Here is a 16,098-nt window from a genome sequence, read left to right on the forward strand (position 1 = left end):
TTCCTCAAACAATTCCTCACAACATCAAAGAAAGACAGCAGTCAGATCAATCTCAGAAATAGTGTCTGTGTTACTCTGGATAATCCACAGAAACATAGGTTTGCTTTAATTTGTCCAGGTTATATTATTCATGTACAGTCTATCTGCATGGTGTGTGTGTGTGTGTGTGTGTGTTAGATAATGAGAGCTGGTTTAAATGAACATTTTTCAGGTTTCCCCACCTTCTGATGTTATCAATTTACACAGGAAAGACCTTTTGGAGCTTTTACTGAATGTCACTGATATCCCTATAAACTTCTTTACATTGTTACCATGAATGTTTCTATCTGTAGACCCATTTTTAAAGATACTTCCTTCTCATTAACAGATGTTATAGTAACAGTGTTACAAGAAATAACAAATAATTATATGTGAGCTCATTTAAAGTCTGATGTTCTTCTGTGAACAAAGTAAATTATTCTGTTTAGGATCTTAATATTTTCACTTGGCCTTTGTATAATATACTGTACAGATGGTGCCACCTGCTGGCCATGAAAGACTACAACATAACATTTAAAAGTATTTCCAACCACCTTTTCAGTCAAACCAATGTAGCACAGCAGCTCATTTCACAGGCATCGTCAACAAAGAGAGAGAGACACACAACTGTAAACGGTTTCATGATTTTAATCATGTGAATGCTCTTTTTTTTTTCTTCTCATCACCCCAACACTCATTTGCCATGGTAAAGTGGTGCATGTTAATGTAGGGATAAGACGTAACTGGACAGCAGTGCAATTTTAAACTGAAATAATAAGAAGATAGGGGACCCATCATAATGGCAACGATGTACCAAACCCTCCGTGATGGCAGTAGATAACAGCACACAGGTACACTGATGCTCATGAATAAAAGGACACAAACACTGTTCCAAGAGGTGACACAAGGAAGGGTATTCAGGATGGAGTGTCTCTCTGCATCCCATCCAATAACTAAGACATTTACAACAACTCTGTCTGCTCAGCGTCAGAAACATGAAACCAGTCCAGTCGTTCCCATCATTTAATTTCTGCACAACCCTTTAACCACGCAGTAGACAGTACCAAGTCTTCAAATATATCACGTCAGAAAATCTTCCAGCAGATCAACTCAACAATATGACATCTTTCTCAACTGGTGACGGGATGTTGTTAAAAAGCACAAACTGCTTCGTAAATCAGATCACATCTGCTCAGAATGTCAGAATAAAAATCTACCCAGAGATGATAAAAAGCAACTATTCTGATGGTTTTTAATTATTTTTCTTCTTATCCTCTTTGTGCACCACGAGTGCAAAGCTGATTGAAAAGGTGATTGCTTTTTCATCAGTATCAACACTGGTGATTATAAGGAAAGGACTCATTTGGATTTGGATTGATAACTTGGATCGAATGGAGGGGAGGGGAGGGGAGGGGAGGGGAGGGAGGAGACATTCCACTAAAGAGAAAAAGGTGCAACCTGGCCCTTTTAAACACACTGAGGCGAATAATCAAACCAAAATACAAACAATGGTACAATATAGAAAATCTGTTCTCTGATGAAAAATGCAAACACAAACACAATCGCCCTTTAACCTTAGGCACATATGTAAAACCAACAATATAAATCTTCAGTAGCAATCTTTTTTGCTTAAAAATATGCTTTAATTTATGACATCAGCTGCTGGGAGGCATCTATGAATGGATGTCAATGAGGATCAATGGATGTCAGTGACGACTTTCATTCAGCTGCGATGAAATCAATTACTCCCACAATGCCAAATGTGTAAAGGGGGTTTGGAGGACTTATACATTACAATTTATACAGTAAACTTTCCAATAACAGCTTTTAAGGTCATATTTATGAGGGCTAAGGAAGTAGGATAGTTAAGCGAATCACTTGTAATGCTATACATTAACTTCTTTTAGTGCCACAATCCCAAAAATAACATTAATCTCTATTGTGGCTTCAGGATTTAAGCTTCCCCCCATGTTAATAATATATCTGTCTGGGGAAAAAAAAGAAGTATTTTCTCTTTTCAGTTTCAAGAAATTTTAGCATCATAGTGTTAAAACACAATACATACACTGTATATGCAAATAAAATCTGCAATTATTTTTACAGTTTGTCCATTCAGTGGCTTACCCCGTGGCTTAGACTGCAGCACAGTCACCACTGAGTTTAAGGAGTGAGCTCTCTCTCTCTCTCAATAATATACCAGTCTTTGTTTGCTAATTACAGCAGCAAGCAGCTACGCTATGTCGCCCTGTTCAGAGGCAGGGCCAGTCCAGATCTGCTAGTCCACCAGCTGACAACATGTGATTATGACCATCAGCACGGTCCAGTTTACAGAGCAAAGATGAAGGCGGGGGCAGCGACTGAACCAAAACGTTCAGCAAACTATTGACAAAAAAAAAAAAAAAAAAAGAGGAGTTCTGTTGCATCCTGAGCAAACAGATATCCAAATAAAACTGCTATGAGAGAAAAAGTCTTTGAGAGACATTAGGCCTTTGCATAGCAAAATGTACAACGCTGCTGCTGCTGTGCTGTAAGACAGGCAAAATATACAGAATATTTACACATTTACAGGAGGAGGAGGAGGAGGCGGAAGCTGTCTAGACTGTAAGGAGACTGTCTAACAGTTGACCAGGACACGCCATGGGTCATGCATGGTCATCCAACATCAGTGTCCAGAGAAATTTCAGGCTGGTTCGTCCAGCTCCGACAGAGAGTTACAGAGAACGGAGTGCAAAAATGTAAAAAGCAGAGGGTCGAGGGTATGAAGAAGCAGCTGCTGAGATGACACAGAAGAGGCAGCAGACTTTTCCTCCTATGAGGACACAGGGCTGTGTGAGTCCATCTCCCCCCTTCAGTCCAGAGGACTCCGGCTCCTCTTTACACGCCGTTGGCACTCATCTTGCTCTTCTGGGACACCTCTGTTGCTGCTTTAGCCTGTGGAAGAGGTCACACAACTTCAGTTCAATTTCAGCATCCAGCATACATACAATGTGTTAAACAGTCAACTGGGGAAGTTCCTTCTTATGGATTCATTTCTTTTTAATGTTTATACCATTTTGCCTTTATTTGATGATGAGATAAATCATGGAACATAGAGTGAGAGAGGGGATAGGATGATACAAAGGTCATCAGCAGACATGAACCGTGAACCGGGGTGGTCACGGTCACATGGTTTGTGTCTCAAACTATTTAATTACCAGGAGTCTCCATGCTAGCAGTACTGATTAGTGCACTACAGTGACCGATTTATCAGTAAATGTTCCTTAGAGTTGTGGTCCAAGTAAAGACCTCACTGCCTAAATTACTACATGAAACATCAATATGTTGTCAATAACCTTCCCTCAGACCAAAGAGTAAACATCCACATCCATCAGGACACAATTCAAGTGTTACTTGGCAGTGATACTTAAATTAAGTTTCAGGATTAAAACCTTTTGTATTTATTTGACCGACACAACAAGGCAGACTTGTGAATGTGTGCCTTGTATCGGACTTCTTAAGCCTGAGAAAAACACAATCCCCCCGTATGATACATGTTTGCTTCAAAATGTAACATAGAACATAAAGTTAGTGGACCGTGAGCAGATGTTTGCTAATAAAGAATTGGATTACTATCGCTTACCCCACCTTTAATGGAACTGACATTTAAACAACAACAGACAACCACAGTCGTCTTAAAACAAAGACAGTAAAGCTAAAGAACAAAGAAGTGAGTGAAACATCTTGTGTCACTTTTATAATAACGTGTGTGCCAATTTGAAAGCTGCTACAATCACATTAAAAACACAACTTTAAAATGTGTTTTGATGTCATGCAGTATTCCTTAAAACGACTAATGACTGGAGGTTTAAAAAAAATAAATCCCTTGGAAGTGAGCGTGACAGCAATAGCTCTATTTTTATCAGCTATTTTTAAACCTCACACAGATTAACTTGAGATGTTCAGTTTCAACTTTGCCAGCAGCTTTCTGTATTCATGATGGTTACTCTGTCAAACTATTTCTTCTATGTATCTAAACTCAACACATTTCCAACCAGTCTCCATACTGTCTCTACTGTATTCAAGTACTTTCTATCAAGCAAGAATAGCTGGTTTTCCAGAATAGTGGCCGTGTCCCACTGTGACAGATTAGCATGTCATGTGAGAAAGATCAAAGCCAGGAAGAGCTAACTGGATTATGAAACCCTCCCTGTGTAGCATCAAATCCCATACTGGTTTCTATGGTACAATGGGGGGGGGCACCTCACCTGAAGGACTTCAGCAGGAGTCAGAGGTTTGTCCGACACCACAGGAGCCTTGTCTCTCATCTCCTCCACCTACAACACACAGATAGACAGAAATAAGACTACAGAAGATGAAGGGTCTTATGTACAACTGCCTCTGTTCCTATCATTAATACATTTATTCTATTTATACAACTTTTCATGAGCTAAGAATAACAAATCAAGTTTTTCATGTTATGTGACAATCTGATGGGTATGTATTTAGTTTAAAGAAATAGTTTAACATTATTGGAAACACGTGTTTGCTTCCTTGCAGAGAGTTACATGAGAAGATCAATACTGTGTCTATGTCTGCACGTCAGGGTAAATATTAGAGCTACAGCTAGCATCTGGGTAGATTAACTTAGCATAAAGACTGGAAACAAGGGGAAGCAGTTAAGTTTGGGCCTCTTAATCCATACAAAAGCGTAAAAATGTGCATGGGTTAAACAAATGACATATAATGTGTTAATTAGCGAGCGTTTAGAGATACTGGTAGGTGGATGTTGTTCCCTTTGGACCCTGTAGCTTTTTATTTACTCTACAGAGGGATCAAGCTTCTCATTTAACTCCTTGCAAGAAAGTAAAGAAGCACATTTCCCTAAATGTTGTCTTCCTTTAAATCCATAAAGGAATATCAGTACTTAATCCCTCAGTCTGTCCAAAAATCTGTGACTAAATGACACTATAAATCTAATTTAAATACTTTCATGTTTTGTAACATGTAGTTTGTATCCCAGGACTCAAATATGATTCGTACAGCCCCTCCAGTAGGACAGAAATCTATTCTTAACTTCGGTGATGACCCAGTTTCCTCTCTGTGATCAATACATCCTTTCAATCAATATGTCCATCTTATCTTGTGCTGCTGCGTGTTTTGTGGCTGTGTTTTAGGAGTGCACTGACCGGTCTTTCTTTGATGATGAGAGCAGGGTCCGCCAACATGTCGGAAGTGACTGAGGTTGTGTTTGCTCCTGTATTCTCCACTGTAGGAGGAGGAGGAGGAGATTTCTGCAAAAATAACAACAAAACATTAGACCACATCTCCCCAGACGACCTGCTGTGCTTTAACTTCTTGTTCTCTCCACTCAAAAATCTGTTTTGTTTATTGTTACTTCACTTGTTGACGTTCACTGTGCACAATTTGACACTTTGAGTCTGATATTTATCTGCTGAAGTTGCTCACCTTAAATCTGAGTTTAAAACATGAACACTCAACATGATTTTGTGACAGCTCAACTTGTTTGGCAGCCAATTGTGATCCAATATGTAACAAACTAGTGGAAACCTCCAGGCTGCATACACTGAGAAGGGATTCATATTCTTTCATATTCATAGATTCTGAATGTTTAAATGAGGGAGAATGAATAGATGTAATTTTAAGAGTTTTACACAAAATATTTCTGTGGAAAAACATATCGGAGAAAGCACAGAGTATTTTATGTCTTTACATGTGTCTGGAGGATAACTTTATTACGGTTTAATAAGGGTTTAGGGTTACTAATGAAACTGCAATGATTAATTGATTAGTCAATCGAAAGAAAATTAATCAGCAACAACTATGATGATTGATTAATTGCTCATATTCGCTGCTTTTCTTTATCTTATATGACGTAAATAAAATATATCTTTGGGTTTTGGACTGTTTGTGAGACATCAGAAGACACCACTTTTTGGCTCTGGGAAGTTATGACTGGTGTTTCTGACTGCTCGTTAATATTTCATTGACTAAACCATTAATTGATTAATTGTTAGTTGCAGTCTATGTTAAAATAAAAAATGGCCATACACAGAAACATCATAAACAGTTATGAAACAGTTTGTCCTTCCTATAAGGAGGTCAAACACTGACCGTACCAAACATCGGTGACCTGCGTGCCAGCTATTTAAACAGCTGGAATGTTAAGCTTACAATAATCTGTACATTCAAGTGGTTACAAAATGTAAGATTTTAAGTAGGTTGTAAAGTTCAAACCTCTAGCTTGGGAACAGGTGGGATGACAGGGGGTTTTGGTTTGAGGTCAGTGAGATACATGGCTCTGGAGAGCAGCAGCAGTGACGGAGGAACGTTCTCCTTCAGGTGCAGGTCCAGCCACTAGATGAAGAGGAACATTTATTATATATGAGGAACACACACAATCTGTTCGTTTTGTTTAAACAGCAAACTTAGAGAATGATGATTCATCTTTCCTTTCACATTGGCAAAGACAACATCATATATCTGATAAATGGATAAACTTGTTTCATTACAATATCTGACGATAAACTATTTACAAGATTTGTATAAAATCCTTTAACTCTTCAGACTCAGGATTTAGTTTCTATTGACAAAGTAAAAGCTACAAACTATCATTCAGTTGCTCACCTGCTGCATCTGCAGCCGTAGCTGGTCAGTGGTGAGACCCAGAGACCTCATCCCTCGACTACGACATGCGGCCTGCAGTTCTGAAACAGTCATAGCAGCCACACCCTCTGCTGCAATCATCTGTGAACAAACGGAGGGGGAAGTCAAAAAACTGTTGCACAAGAACGAGAAAAGAGGACAGTGATACACCAAGAGGGTTATTCCTCGATCACTAAACTACCAGGTCCCAGTCGTCTCTCTCCCTCTCTTACCTCATCGTCTGACTTGATGGTTCTGAGTTGCAGCATCAGCTGGAAACGCAGCAAGTTGTTTGTGCCGATGGGCTGGAGCTCCAACAGTTTACACAGAGCCACCAGCTGGGGGCGCTCCAGGTGCTCCAACGTCAGCTCGTCCTCAAACAACTTCGAAAACCGGACTATGTCCTTCGTTGTGGGTTGCTCACCAGTGCCCCGAACCTGATGAGGATACAGAGAGAAACCAGGGTGAGCAAATATTGTCTAATTCCAGACCAGATGTACCAGCAATTATACAACAACAATTATACATCTTATATTCTTTATTTGGTTACAGGGCTGAAAACCAAAGCCTAAAAGTATACATTTTATCTATATATTAATAGTTAATAGTATTTAAAGTTTTTCCCCTCACTGTTGCTGTGTTTTTTGTAAATTATGGTAGATCGTCTGCTACTTTTGGGACATACAATTGATCATTTACCTTCTGAACATAAGTGGAGAAGCGCTGCGTCTCATCTTCTGTCTGAGCTTTTGCTTTATTCCTTCGAGCCATCTCAGCGATGGTCTCTTGGAGAAACTTGGCCAGTTCCAGCTTAGCTGCCAGACCCTTCTTCTGCTTCTCCTCCTGCATGAAGAGGAGGGAGGGGACACAGGTTAGTTTGAATTATATATATTTAAAATACAGATACAGTTTGATTGTTAACTGCATTAAAATACAGTAAATACAGTCATCACTTACATACAAGTTCTCTAGAGTTCAACATTACAGAGTCAAAACTTTTCATTGTGGTAGTTGGATGTTTTAAAAGTGGTAGTCACTGGTTCCATAGTCGAGTAAATTCACAAAACATCTGAGACCAACATTTTCAGAGGCTGGGCACCGCTGTGCTGTCCAGGAGCAGAAGAGCATATCTGTGAACCACTCAACCATGCTCCAGAACAACCAGAGAACATCAGAGTTGACAGGCCGACTGGACCAGGCACCGAAACCTGCTGCTTTTCTTTTACATTCTTGTATAATTCCTTTGTGAGGTTTGGAGAGCACGTGTATATTGTGCTAAAGCTCCCAAAGTAAATTGCCCAGATTAGATAAAGTCAGCTGCTTGCATGGCCAGAGGTTCTTAGTGCAGCAGCCACAGTCATATCTGAAAAGTTACATAATCATAACGAACCCCATCATGAGGTCATTCCGGTGACAGTGTGTGTGTGTGTGTGTGTGTGTGTGTGTGTGTGTGTGTGTGTGTGTGTGTGTGTGTGTGTGTGTGTGTACATGCCTTTTTGGTTTCTGTCTCGAAGGTGGAGGGCAACATCTCTGGGAAAAGTTTGAGGAAGACCGGAAGAAGGAACTCCATGAAAGGAACGATGATGAACACTATGAAGGGCACCAGACGGAAGAGGTCAGCGCAGGTCCTCAACAGCTGCAAAACATAAAGAAAAGCAACGCTGATGTAACAAAACGTTGACTGTAACATGGGCCAGTGTTCATGTCATGACACTGTGTGTGTGTGTGTGAGCATGTAAGATCCATTACACATGCACTGAAGCTCCGTCGGTCCTCTACTAAAATAGCCCAAATATAGTTTTACCATGACATGTGCACAGCTTTGGTCACTGAGGGTGCATACGCATATCGCAATGCATGTATAGCAGTCAGTCAGCGAGACGTATAGTAACAGTATGTTCTCTTTCAATGACCTGCCAGTGTCTTCTCTCCATGAAGCAATAGAAAGCTTATCTGATATTTGCATAGATACGTTCGGGGAAGAGCTCATAATATAAAGAACCTCTCAGCATAGCCAATTACAGAGAGTATTAACATTTTTAAACAATATTATGTTTTCTGAACTCAACCAAGACTCAGCTGACTGCACGTTCAATGTTTCATAACTTGCATATCAATACCTGTAACTGACTGACTACACATTAAAGTAAGTAACATTATTGACAATTTCACAATTACTGACAGTGTAAGTGTTCAGCATTGTGAGCAAGTAAACACTGGATGCAAAGTAAAGTGAGTAAATAAAACAACAACAACAACCACCACCAGCACATTTATTAAATGATACATCAGCTGAGAGAGATGTGAGTAGAGCCAGCTTGGATTAAAATAAATAAATATAAGCCAGAGCTGATATCATCAGCTGATATTAGCTCACCACAGCCTGAGGCAGTACGAGCGTGTGAGTCGACCGAGTAACGAGGAATTACAGAAGATTTATTAAGATGATGTTGGAGACATTTTAGAAACAGTGTATATATTATATATATTTAGATTGTCCACTAAAGAGGGTTTATTTTCTCTATAAAATGTTTCAGTAAATTTGATGGATCCTTCTGAAATATATTTGTTATGCGTTTATGCTTTAAGATACTTTAGAAATATATATATCCAGTTATCTTTAGCTTATAAAGACACATCTACTTTAGGTTTATTTCAGCAACATTTCCCACGTGTCATGACTCTGAAGTGCTGCTTTTAGTTGAAAACAGCATTTCAAACTCAGTATATTTTTAATTATTGTTAGGAAAGAAGAGAATCTTCCAATAATGTGCACCTGTGTTATAGCAAATAATAATTTATATTCATTAATGTAAATATTTAGTATCAGCAGAGAATCAACATTTAAGATGATTACATGTCTTTGATTAATTGTTTGGTTTCTTTTTTTAAAAAGTATAGTTTATTTTCCAACAACAGGTGGCATCTTTAAATGTATTTTATCTGACATGTTTACATCCACATAAGAAAGAAAGTCCTCACAATAGAAAAGCTATATTCTCTTTTGTGAGGATTTTCTTTCTCATTTGGTTGTAAACTGGTCAGATTCAGATTAAAATTCAGCTGTTTCTTTTTTTAAAAATGTCCTAAACTATTCATCAATGATCAAAATATGTGGTGATTATGTTTTTGTCAATCAAATAGTTAATTAATTGACTTATGGTAAAATGTTACAGACAGTGAAAATGTTACAACGTACAAATCAACTCTAAATATCACTGTGCAACAGCCAAGAGCCAGTATAATAGTGTAAAAATGATCTCACAACAAAATACTGCAGACCAACATTAGAGCTGAGTGTCTTTCACAGCAGGTTAAAGCCTCAGTTTAACAGACACACTAACCTATTTCAGGCTTTTAAGGAGTTTTAACAGCGTCTTTGTTCGCAGCAGGTTAGTGAACAATGTGAAAGGTCCTTCCGACACAAAACTAGTCTGCAGGTGGACACACTGAAAGTCTATCTAACTACTGTAAGACACGCCTGCTTTTGCTCACATTTGGTACAACTTCGGGAACACGGAGTACACATTCCTTATTGACGTGTAAAAGGTGTGAAACTCTCAAAGGAACCCTTAAGCCATAAAATATGTCTGACTGATAACCGCCCAGAGGAGGAGTGACAGAGGAGAGGAACCAGGACGACTACTTCTAGAGCCGAGTCTTTTGTAATGACAGAAAAAGAAGCCAGACGATTTTAAAGGAACCAGACAGACATGCTGCTTTGACCTGAGGGCAATATAAGACGATCAATACAGAAGACCGGCGGGAAAAACCCAAACATTTCTAAGTAATTTGGGACACACGTCTAGAAAAATAGTATGTTAATGTTTGCTACACACTTAAATTATAAATATCTCATAGAAAACTACAGTATAAAGCCTCATGTGCTGCTGAATTTAACCAAAAGTCAAAGATATGTGTGTGCACAGTAACTTTTAGGTACAAGCAAATAGAAACTAGTAGGTTTAACAGAAAATGACTTGTTGTTTTGTGATTTAGGTGAAATTGAAGTCCATTTGGGGTTTTATTGTTCATTAAAAGAGCCACATTTCTTATGTTATCGTTAGATGGTTATAAAAACTTTTCTACATTAAAATTGTTTTTGTAAGGCAAATATGTAAAGAAAAATCACTAGAATTTATTAAGAAACTATTTTCATAATCAATTAATGTCTTAATTGTTCTCTCAAACCCAATTTCACATCTACATATTACTAATTTTCTCCAATCGAAAAATTCAAAAGAAAGAAAAGTCATGATATTGAAGACATTTTGTGCTCAATATAAAGATTTAAGAGATATACAGTTAATTGAAATATTCTTCATTTCTGGTGAGTTATTCTGGTTAAATGGTTAAAAAAAAAAACTTGTGTTTCAGGAAAGGTGTTTGTTTGCAATATGGAAGCTCTTGTTTGACTTACGTTTCACTATTGCAACTTTAATTATTGGTCTCTCCCAAGTCCATGTTTATGCCCGACTATATATAACTAACTGTAAATTATCTGGATGACCATACCTGCCATTGCACAGGTTTACAGCTGAAGATAAATAAACCCTGTAATATAGACAAACTCAATAACGCTATATACCATATAATGTACATTGAGCCTCTCTTACCCTTCTCCTCTCCCTGCGTGTGAGCAGCTGTCCGTGTAGCAGCCTCCACACCATCCTGCCTGCAATCTTAATGTCGATGCCAAGTAACCGGAAGCCATTGTAGTAATGCTTCATCTCATCCACAATCCTCTGATACAGAGACTTTTTCAACACCGCCCTCTCCTGCACTGGAGGGACGGCGGCTGCTGTGGTGGTGGTGGTGGTGGTGGAGGTGGACGTCGTGGGAGTGGGAGCAGACGGAGGTTGGGACTGGGGTGCAGCAGCCACAGAGTCCTTTTTAGCTCCCAGAGAAGCATCCTGGGCAGCAGCAGGTGAGGCCTTAGTGTCCTCTTGTTTTATGTCTTGGAGCCAAAAACCTGAGCTGTGTAGGGAGCGGGCGAGCAGGGCGGAGTTGTGGCCACGGCTGAGGGCGTGGCCTCGGTAACAGTGAGGGTAGCCGTAACGGGAGTGCCTGAGTGTGAGCGAGGACAAGGCATGGTGGGGAGGGTCTATGTGGAGATACGCTTTGGAAGACAGAGAGGAGCAGCTTTGCCTCTTGGATAACAAATACGATCCCCTGTTGAAAGAGACGAGAAAAACTGGTTAGTCTTTACTGTGTAAGGGAATGTTGTCAGGAAAATAAAAGTATGTGATAGTGCTCAAATGTGTATTTGATTAACTGATTAGCTGATCAATAATACATGATTTTCATAATTAATGAATCAGTTAAATAGATATAAACTGCCAAACAGTTTCTGGGTTCGGGGTTAATTTCCAGAGGTCGTCAAATGGTTGTGGAGAGTAAAATTAAATAACATATTGTGACCAGAAGTGTGGAACGAAGAGTGTCATCTCTTTAATGACATTCAACACAGGAGACAAACACTTTATACACTATAGGATAAACTCTGTTTTTATACACCTTAACAGGCCAAGTTACCTCATGTACTTCTATTGTTGCTGTTTTAGGCCTTAAGCAGAAGATGTTAACTCAGGACTGGGAAGGAGCTATTTCAATAAACCTAAACACACATATTAAAGTCTGTGTGTGGGCAAAGCTGTGGTCTTCCTGTGTGAGTTTGTTGGCTTTAATGTGTTATATTATACTCAACCCTGAACAGTCTCAGGCAGACGGGGGGGGGGGTCACAAACACCCTGATTATTCTTGGGGTCGTGACTTTAAAATGTTGAAAACCACTGCTAGAGACTATAACACACAGAAAAGCAGCAAATCCTTATATTTGTGAATATTTTGCTTGATAACTGACTTCAAGTACTAAATCTAATATTAAAATTGCTGCAGATACTTTTTCTGTCAATCGTCTGATCAATTACTCAAATGCAGAACTACAAGACACAGAGTAAAACATCTAAATGAATTTCTGCTTCTTCCCCACCGTACGCTCATCAGCCAACAACAACAAAGCAAAGCTCTGGCTGTCTATAAAACAGGCTCCTCACAGTCTGCATGATAGGCAGCTTTAAGCAAAACTACCCATCTACTTATGTAACACGCTCCTCCCATCTCCGTTGCTTTAATGATTAACTAGTTGGGTAGGTAAGTACCACCTTTGCTCAGTGTGAGTCACCAAGTGTTCACAAGTCAATAAAACAAAACAAAAACCATACTTCAAACTACTCAAGCCTCTTTATTCAGCTGTTTATAGGACACATTTGTCTCTTCTTGAACATTATTTACTGCTTTAATGACATGTTCAGACCGACAACAGGTGTCTGCAGTTCACACCTGTCATCAGAATACAACTGTGTCACTAGTGACCATGTGTAATCAAATAAAATACAAAATAACATTACAAAAGTCAAAGACTGTGATTACTATTACTTACTTATACTTATGTTACTATTACGCGATTATCCTTGAGGTCTAACAAACGTGTTGAATGTATTTCTATCTTCATAAAACATTTGCAAAGACGATTTTCTCAGCGTTTTAAATCCCGCATTGTTTACGTCGATGTTTACCTGCCTTTTCTGACACATTGCTGTGTTTCTTGACGCGTTACTGGCACTGCTTACTAGAATAGTGTGAAACTATAAAAGGGGCACTAGCCATAGCACTAGTAGAGGACAAAAACATCTGTATTGGCCGATATTTGTATTTGCCTGCAAATAAAGCGAAGATTTTTATCTGTGATGTCGCATCAGTTTTGTGCTCACTAAATGTTGTGTTGGTTATTTCCAAATTGAATATTGTAGAAAAAAAATCACTTTCATTTTGCAGCACGGGAACAAACTGCACGCAAAGTGGTGCATCCTAATGCCATGGTTGGACAACATGGATATATATCTTCTATCACAGTATGTATATTTACACAGCAATATTGTTGGGTATCAGGATAGGACATTTTCAGTAAACTGAAAATCAATTTACTACAGATAAAATAACCAGATAGAAAGGACTGTTTTTGGCTAACTTAAGGTAAAAATATCTGATACAAAAACCCAATAAATTCAATATTGTTATAATGCAATGGTGGCCTAATATATCCAGCGATATTAAAAGTATATTAACTTCATATCCGTTGTATAGCAAGTTATCTGACAGTTCAAAAATGTGTTCTCCTGCCTAATCCCAGCGTACAACTGAGTTCAAACTGTGTACCACTCTGACTCTACTTGGAGGGGGGGTCATGAGAATTTAGGGTAGTAGAAGCGAGAGCAGAAACCACTAAGACGCAAGCTGACCTGCCTAGTAAGTTCACCCTCTTACACTCCGGTAGCCCAGTGTCTGATCTTACGCCATCAGTAGAAACCACAGTTTACGTCTTGTGAGTGACTGGAGTCATGGGATACACTGAATAGGCTTCACTGAACAGCAGACACTATGTAAACAGACACAGCCTGTCCTTTTTACTCTCCTACAGCAACAGAGACACTGCGCTCAAAGAGGTTACGATTAGTCTGTCACTGAACTTGAAGAGAACCAGATGTGCATCCAGTTAACTTTTAAAAAGGGATACAGTTTTACATTGCTAGTTATTGGTTTACTTACTTACACAAGTGCAGCCATGATCTGCTCACTTACCTTGATCGTGTGACTGCAAGTAGCACCTGGGGACTAAAGACGGCCATTGCAGGGGTAGATTACAGTATTCTGTTAAAGCACACATGGAGACAGACAGACAGACAGACAGACAGACAGAGAGAGAGAGACAGTGAGAGTGGGAGAGAGCATGCAGGTGTCTGATTACAATTCACTCCTCTAGTGCAGCAACAGGCTGAATGGAAAACTACCAAAAGCAAAACATCTGTCCGACACTCAAACACACTCAGCTGCACAGACGGACAGATGTCGGACTTTATGCTTCTGAAAGTTAACTTAAAGATATAATATGACAAAGCTAATGTTAGCATGAGCACAGCAGCACAGCACGCTGGCTCAGTATTATGTAACAACACAGCTGAACAGCCGCTGGTTATCTGACGGATATCACAAAACAATCAGGTCCATGTGACACTTAATTGCTTGGATAACCACTAAAAACACAACCAGTGAGTCTCAATCAGCGATATAAGTGTGTGAACACAGTCACAGACCTTCCTGTTGAGCGTTAGGTTAAATACAGACACAGCTGAATGGACTCAGGAGGAAATCTACATGTTGGTTATTTCCTGAGCTACCGAAGTTAATACACACACATTAGATATCACCAAGTATCACAACTCTACAAACCTTTTAAAATGTACCGGTACTTTAGATCCACATTAGCATCATGCTAACGAAGGCACCACCCGGCTCGGACCCTAAAGCTAGCCTAGCTCGCCGGTTAGCCGGTTAGCTCCCTGTTGGCTAAAAGCTAGCGAGTGAAATGTCCGCGGATGACGAGCCCACTAACCTCCAGCGTCAATGACGGAGCTATGGCTGCCGCTGCTGACGGGGCGTTGTAAGGCTTCTCCGTGAGACGAGAGTAATATAATCCATCCACAACGAGCAGGCGAGGTAAACGGCGGCGACGAAAGAGACACCCGGTGAGGTGTTAACCCCATTTACGGTGGGTTTTTAACGTTTAACTCGGTTGTACAGGCGTCGTGTCTGAGCTCCCAACCGTCCGCTCTGCGTGCGCAGCCTTTCCCAGGCAGCTGCACTGGAAGGTCACACTGCACATGCGTGAATGTTGTGTGCGTACCGACCGAAGATCGTATGTTTGTAAAGATGGATTACTCTGTGGTTAAAAAACAACAACAACAACAACAAAATACTCTGTAGTCTTTTAAAAAATACAATTATTACTCTCTGCCAACGGTAATTGGTTACACTACTAGTTACTGTTCTGCTACAAAATCAATGTAATTGTCCTTCACAAAATCAGACTTACGATGATTAAAATCCAGTTTTGTTTGTTAGATTCAAAGTATGAGTTGTGTTTCCATCTTCCAAACTTGTTTCCTCCATGATTACAATCCCAGGATGTGATTACATTGTTGGATATCCCATTACAGTACAGTAATAACAGTAATATTGTAGATAATTGTTTTGGAGGAGGGTAACTGTAGTATTATTACTGAAATGTATTTGTAATTAGTTACACTACTAGCTACTGGGGAAAGTAATATTATTACTGTAATAATATTACTAGCAATTAGTTACTTCCCAACATTGGCCACAAAGCATCTAAAGTTTAAAATATATGAGTTGAATTCAGTTAGTTCGATTTAGTCGATCAGATTTTTTATTCTACAAAAGTAATAAATGAGTTTGAGTCAGAGGGAAAAAAAAGTTTAAAATGTAGTCAGTAACCTAATCCATGTATCACAATATAAACGTAAGGTAATATGACTACTTTGTGTTACCTTTGGATTACCTCAATACCAAATATGTAAA

At 39.3% G+C, this 16,098-nt stretch overlaps 1 protein-coding gene across 2 annotated transcripts; it reads right to left on the reverse strand.

Moving 5' to 3' along the window:
* Positions 1–650: 650 nt before the first annotated feature.
* On the reverse strand, positions 651–15,371 carry letm2 (leucine zipper-EF-hand containing transmembrane protein 2). 2 transcript variants are annotated; one of them, XM_051423511.1, is made up of 11 exons: positions 15,113–15,371; positions 14,302–14,370; positions 11,277–11,832; positions 8,153–8,296; positions 7,360–7,503; positions 6,894–7,097; positions 6,643–6,762; positions 6,253–6,372; positions 5,184–5,288; positions 4,263–4,331; positions 651–2,949 (listed from the first exon to the last, which is right to left on the reverse strand). In XM_051423511.1, the coding sequence occupies exons 2-11, from the start codon at positions 14,346–14,348 to the stop codon at positions 2,893–2,895; spliced, it is 1,566 nt and encodes a 521-aa protein (XP_051279471.1). In that variant the 5' UTR covers positions 14,349–14,370; positions 15,113–15,371; the 3' UTR covers positions 651–2,892. The 2 variants fall into 2 exon arrangements, with proteins under 2 accessions (XP_051279471.1, XP_051279472.1); XM_051423512.1 differs by having other exon boundaries at positions 14,950–15,371.
* Positions 15,372–16,098: the final 727 nt, after the last annotated feature.

This window comes from Dicentrarchus labrax, unplaced genomic scaffold (assembly GCF_905237075.1).
Source record: "Dicentrarchus labrax unplaced genomic scaffold, dlabrax2021, whole genome shotgun sequence".
Taxonomy (NCBI): domain Eukaryota; kingdom Metazoa; phylum Chordata; class Actinopteri; family Moronidae; genus Dicentrarchus; species Dicentrarchus labrax.

Bases quoted from the DNA above. Each gene is read 5' to 3' on its own strand.
- letm2 (XM_051423511.1), bottom strand. From the start codon at position 14,348: ATGGCCGTCTTTAGTCCCCAGGTGCTACTTGCAGTCACACGATCAAG. The intron at 6,763-6,893 runs GTAAGAGAGGGA...GTTTGTTCACAG, and splicing joins CCATCAAGTCAGACGATGAG to ATGATTGCAGCAGAGGGTGT. The intron at 4,332-5,183 runs GTCAGTGCACTC...TGTGTGTTGTAG, and splicing joins TCATCATCAAAGAAAGACCG to GTGGAGGAGATGAGAGACAA.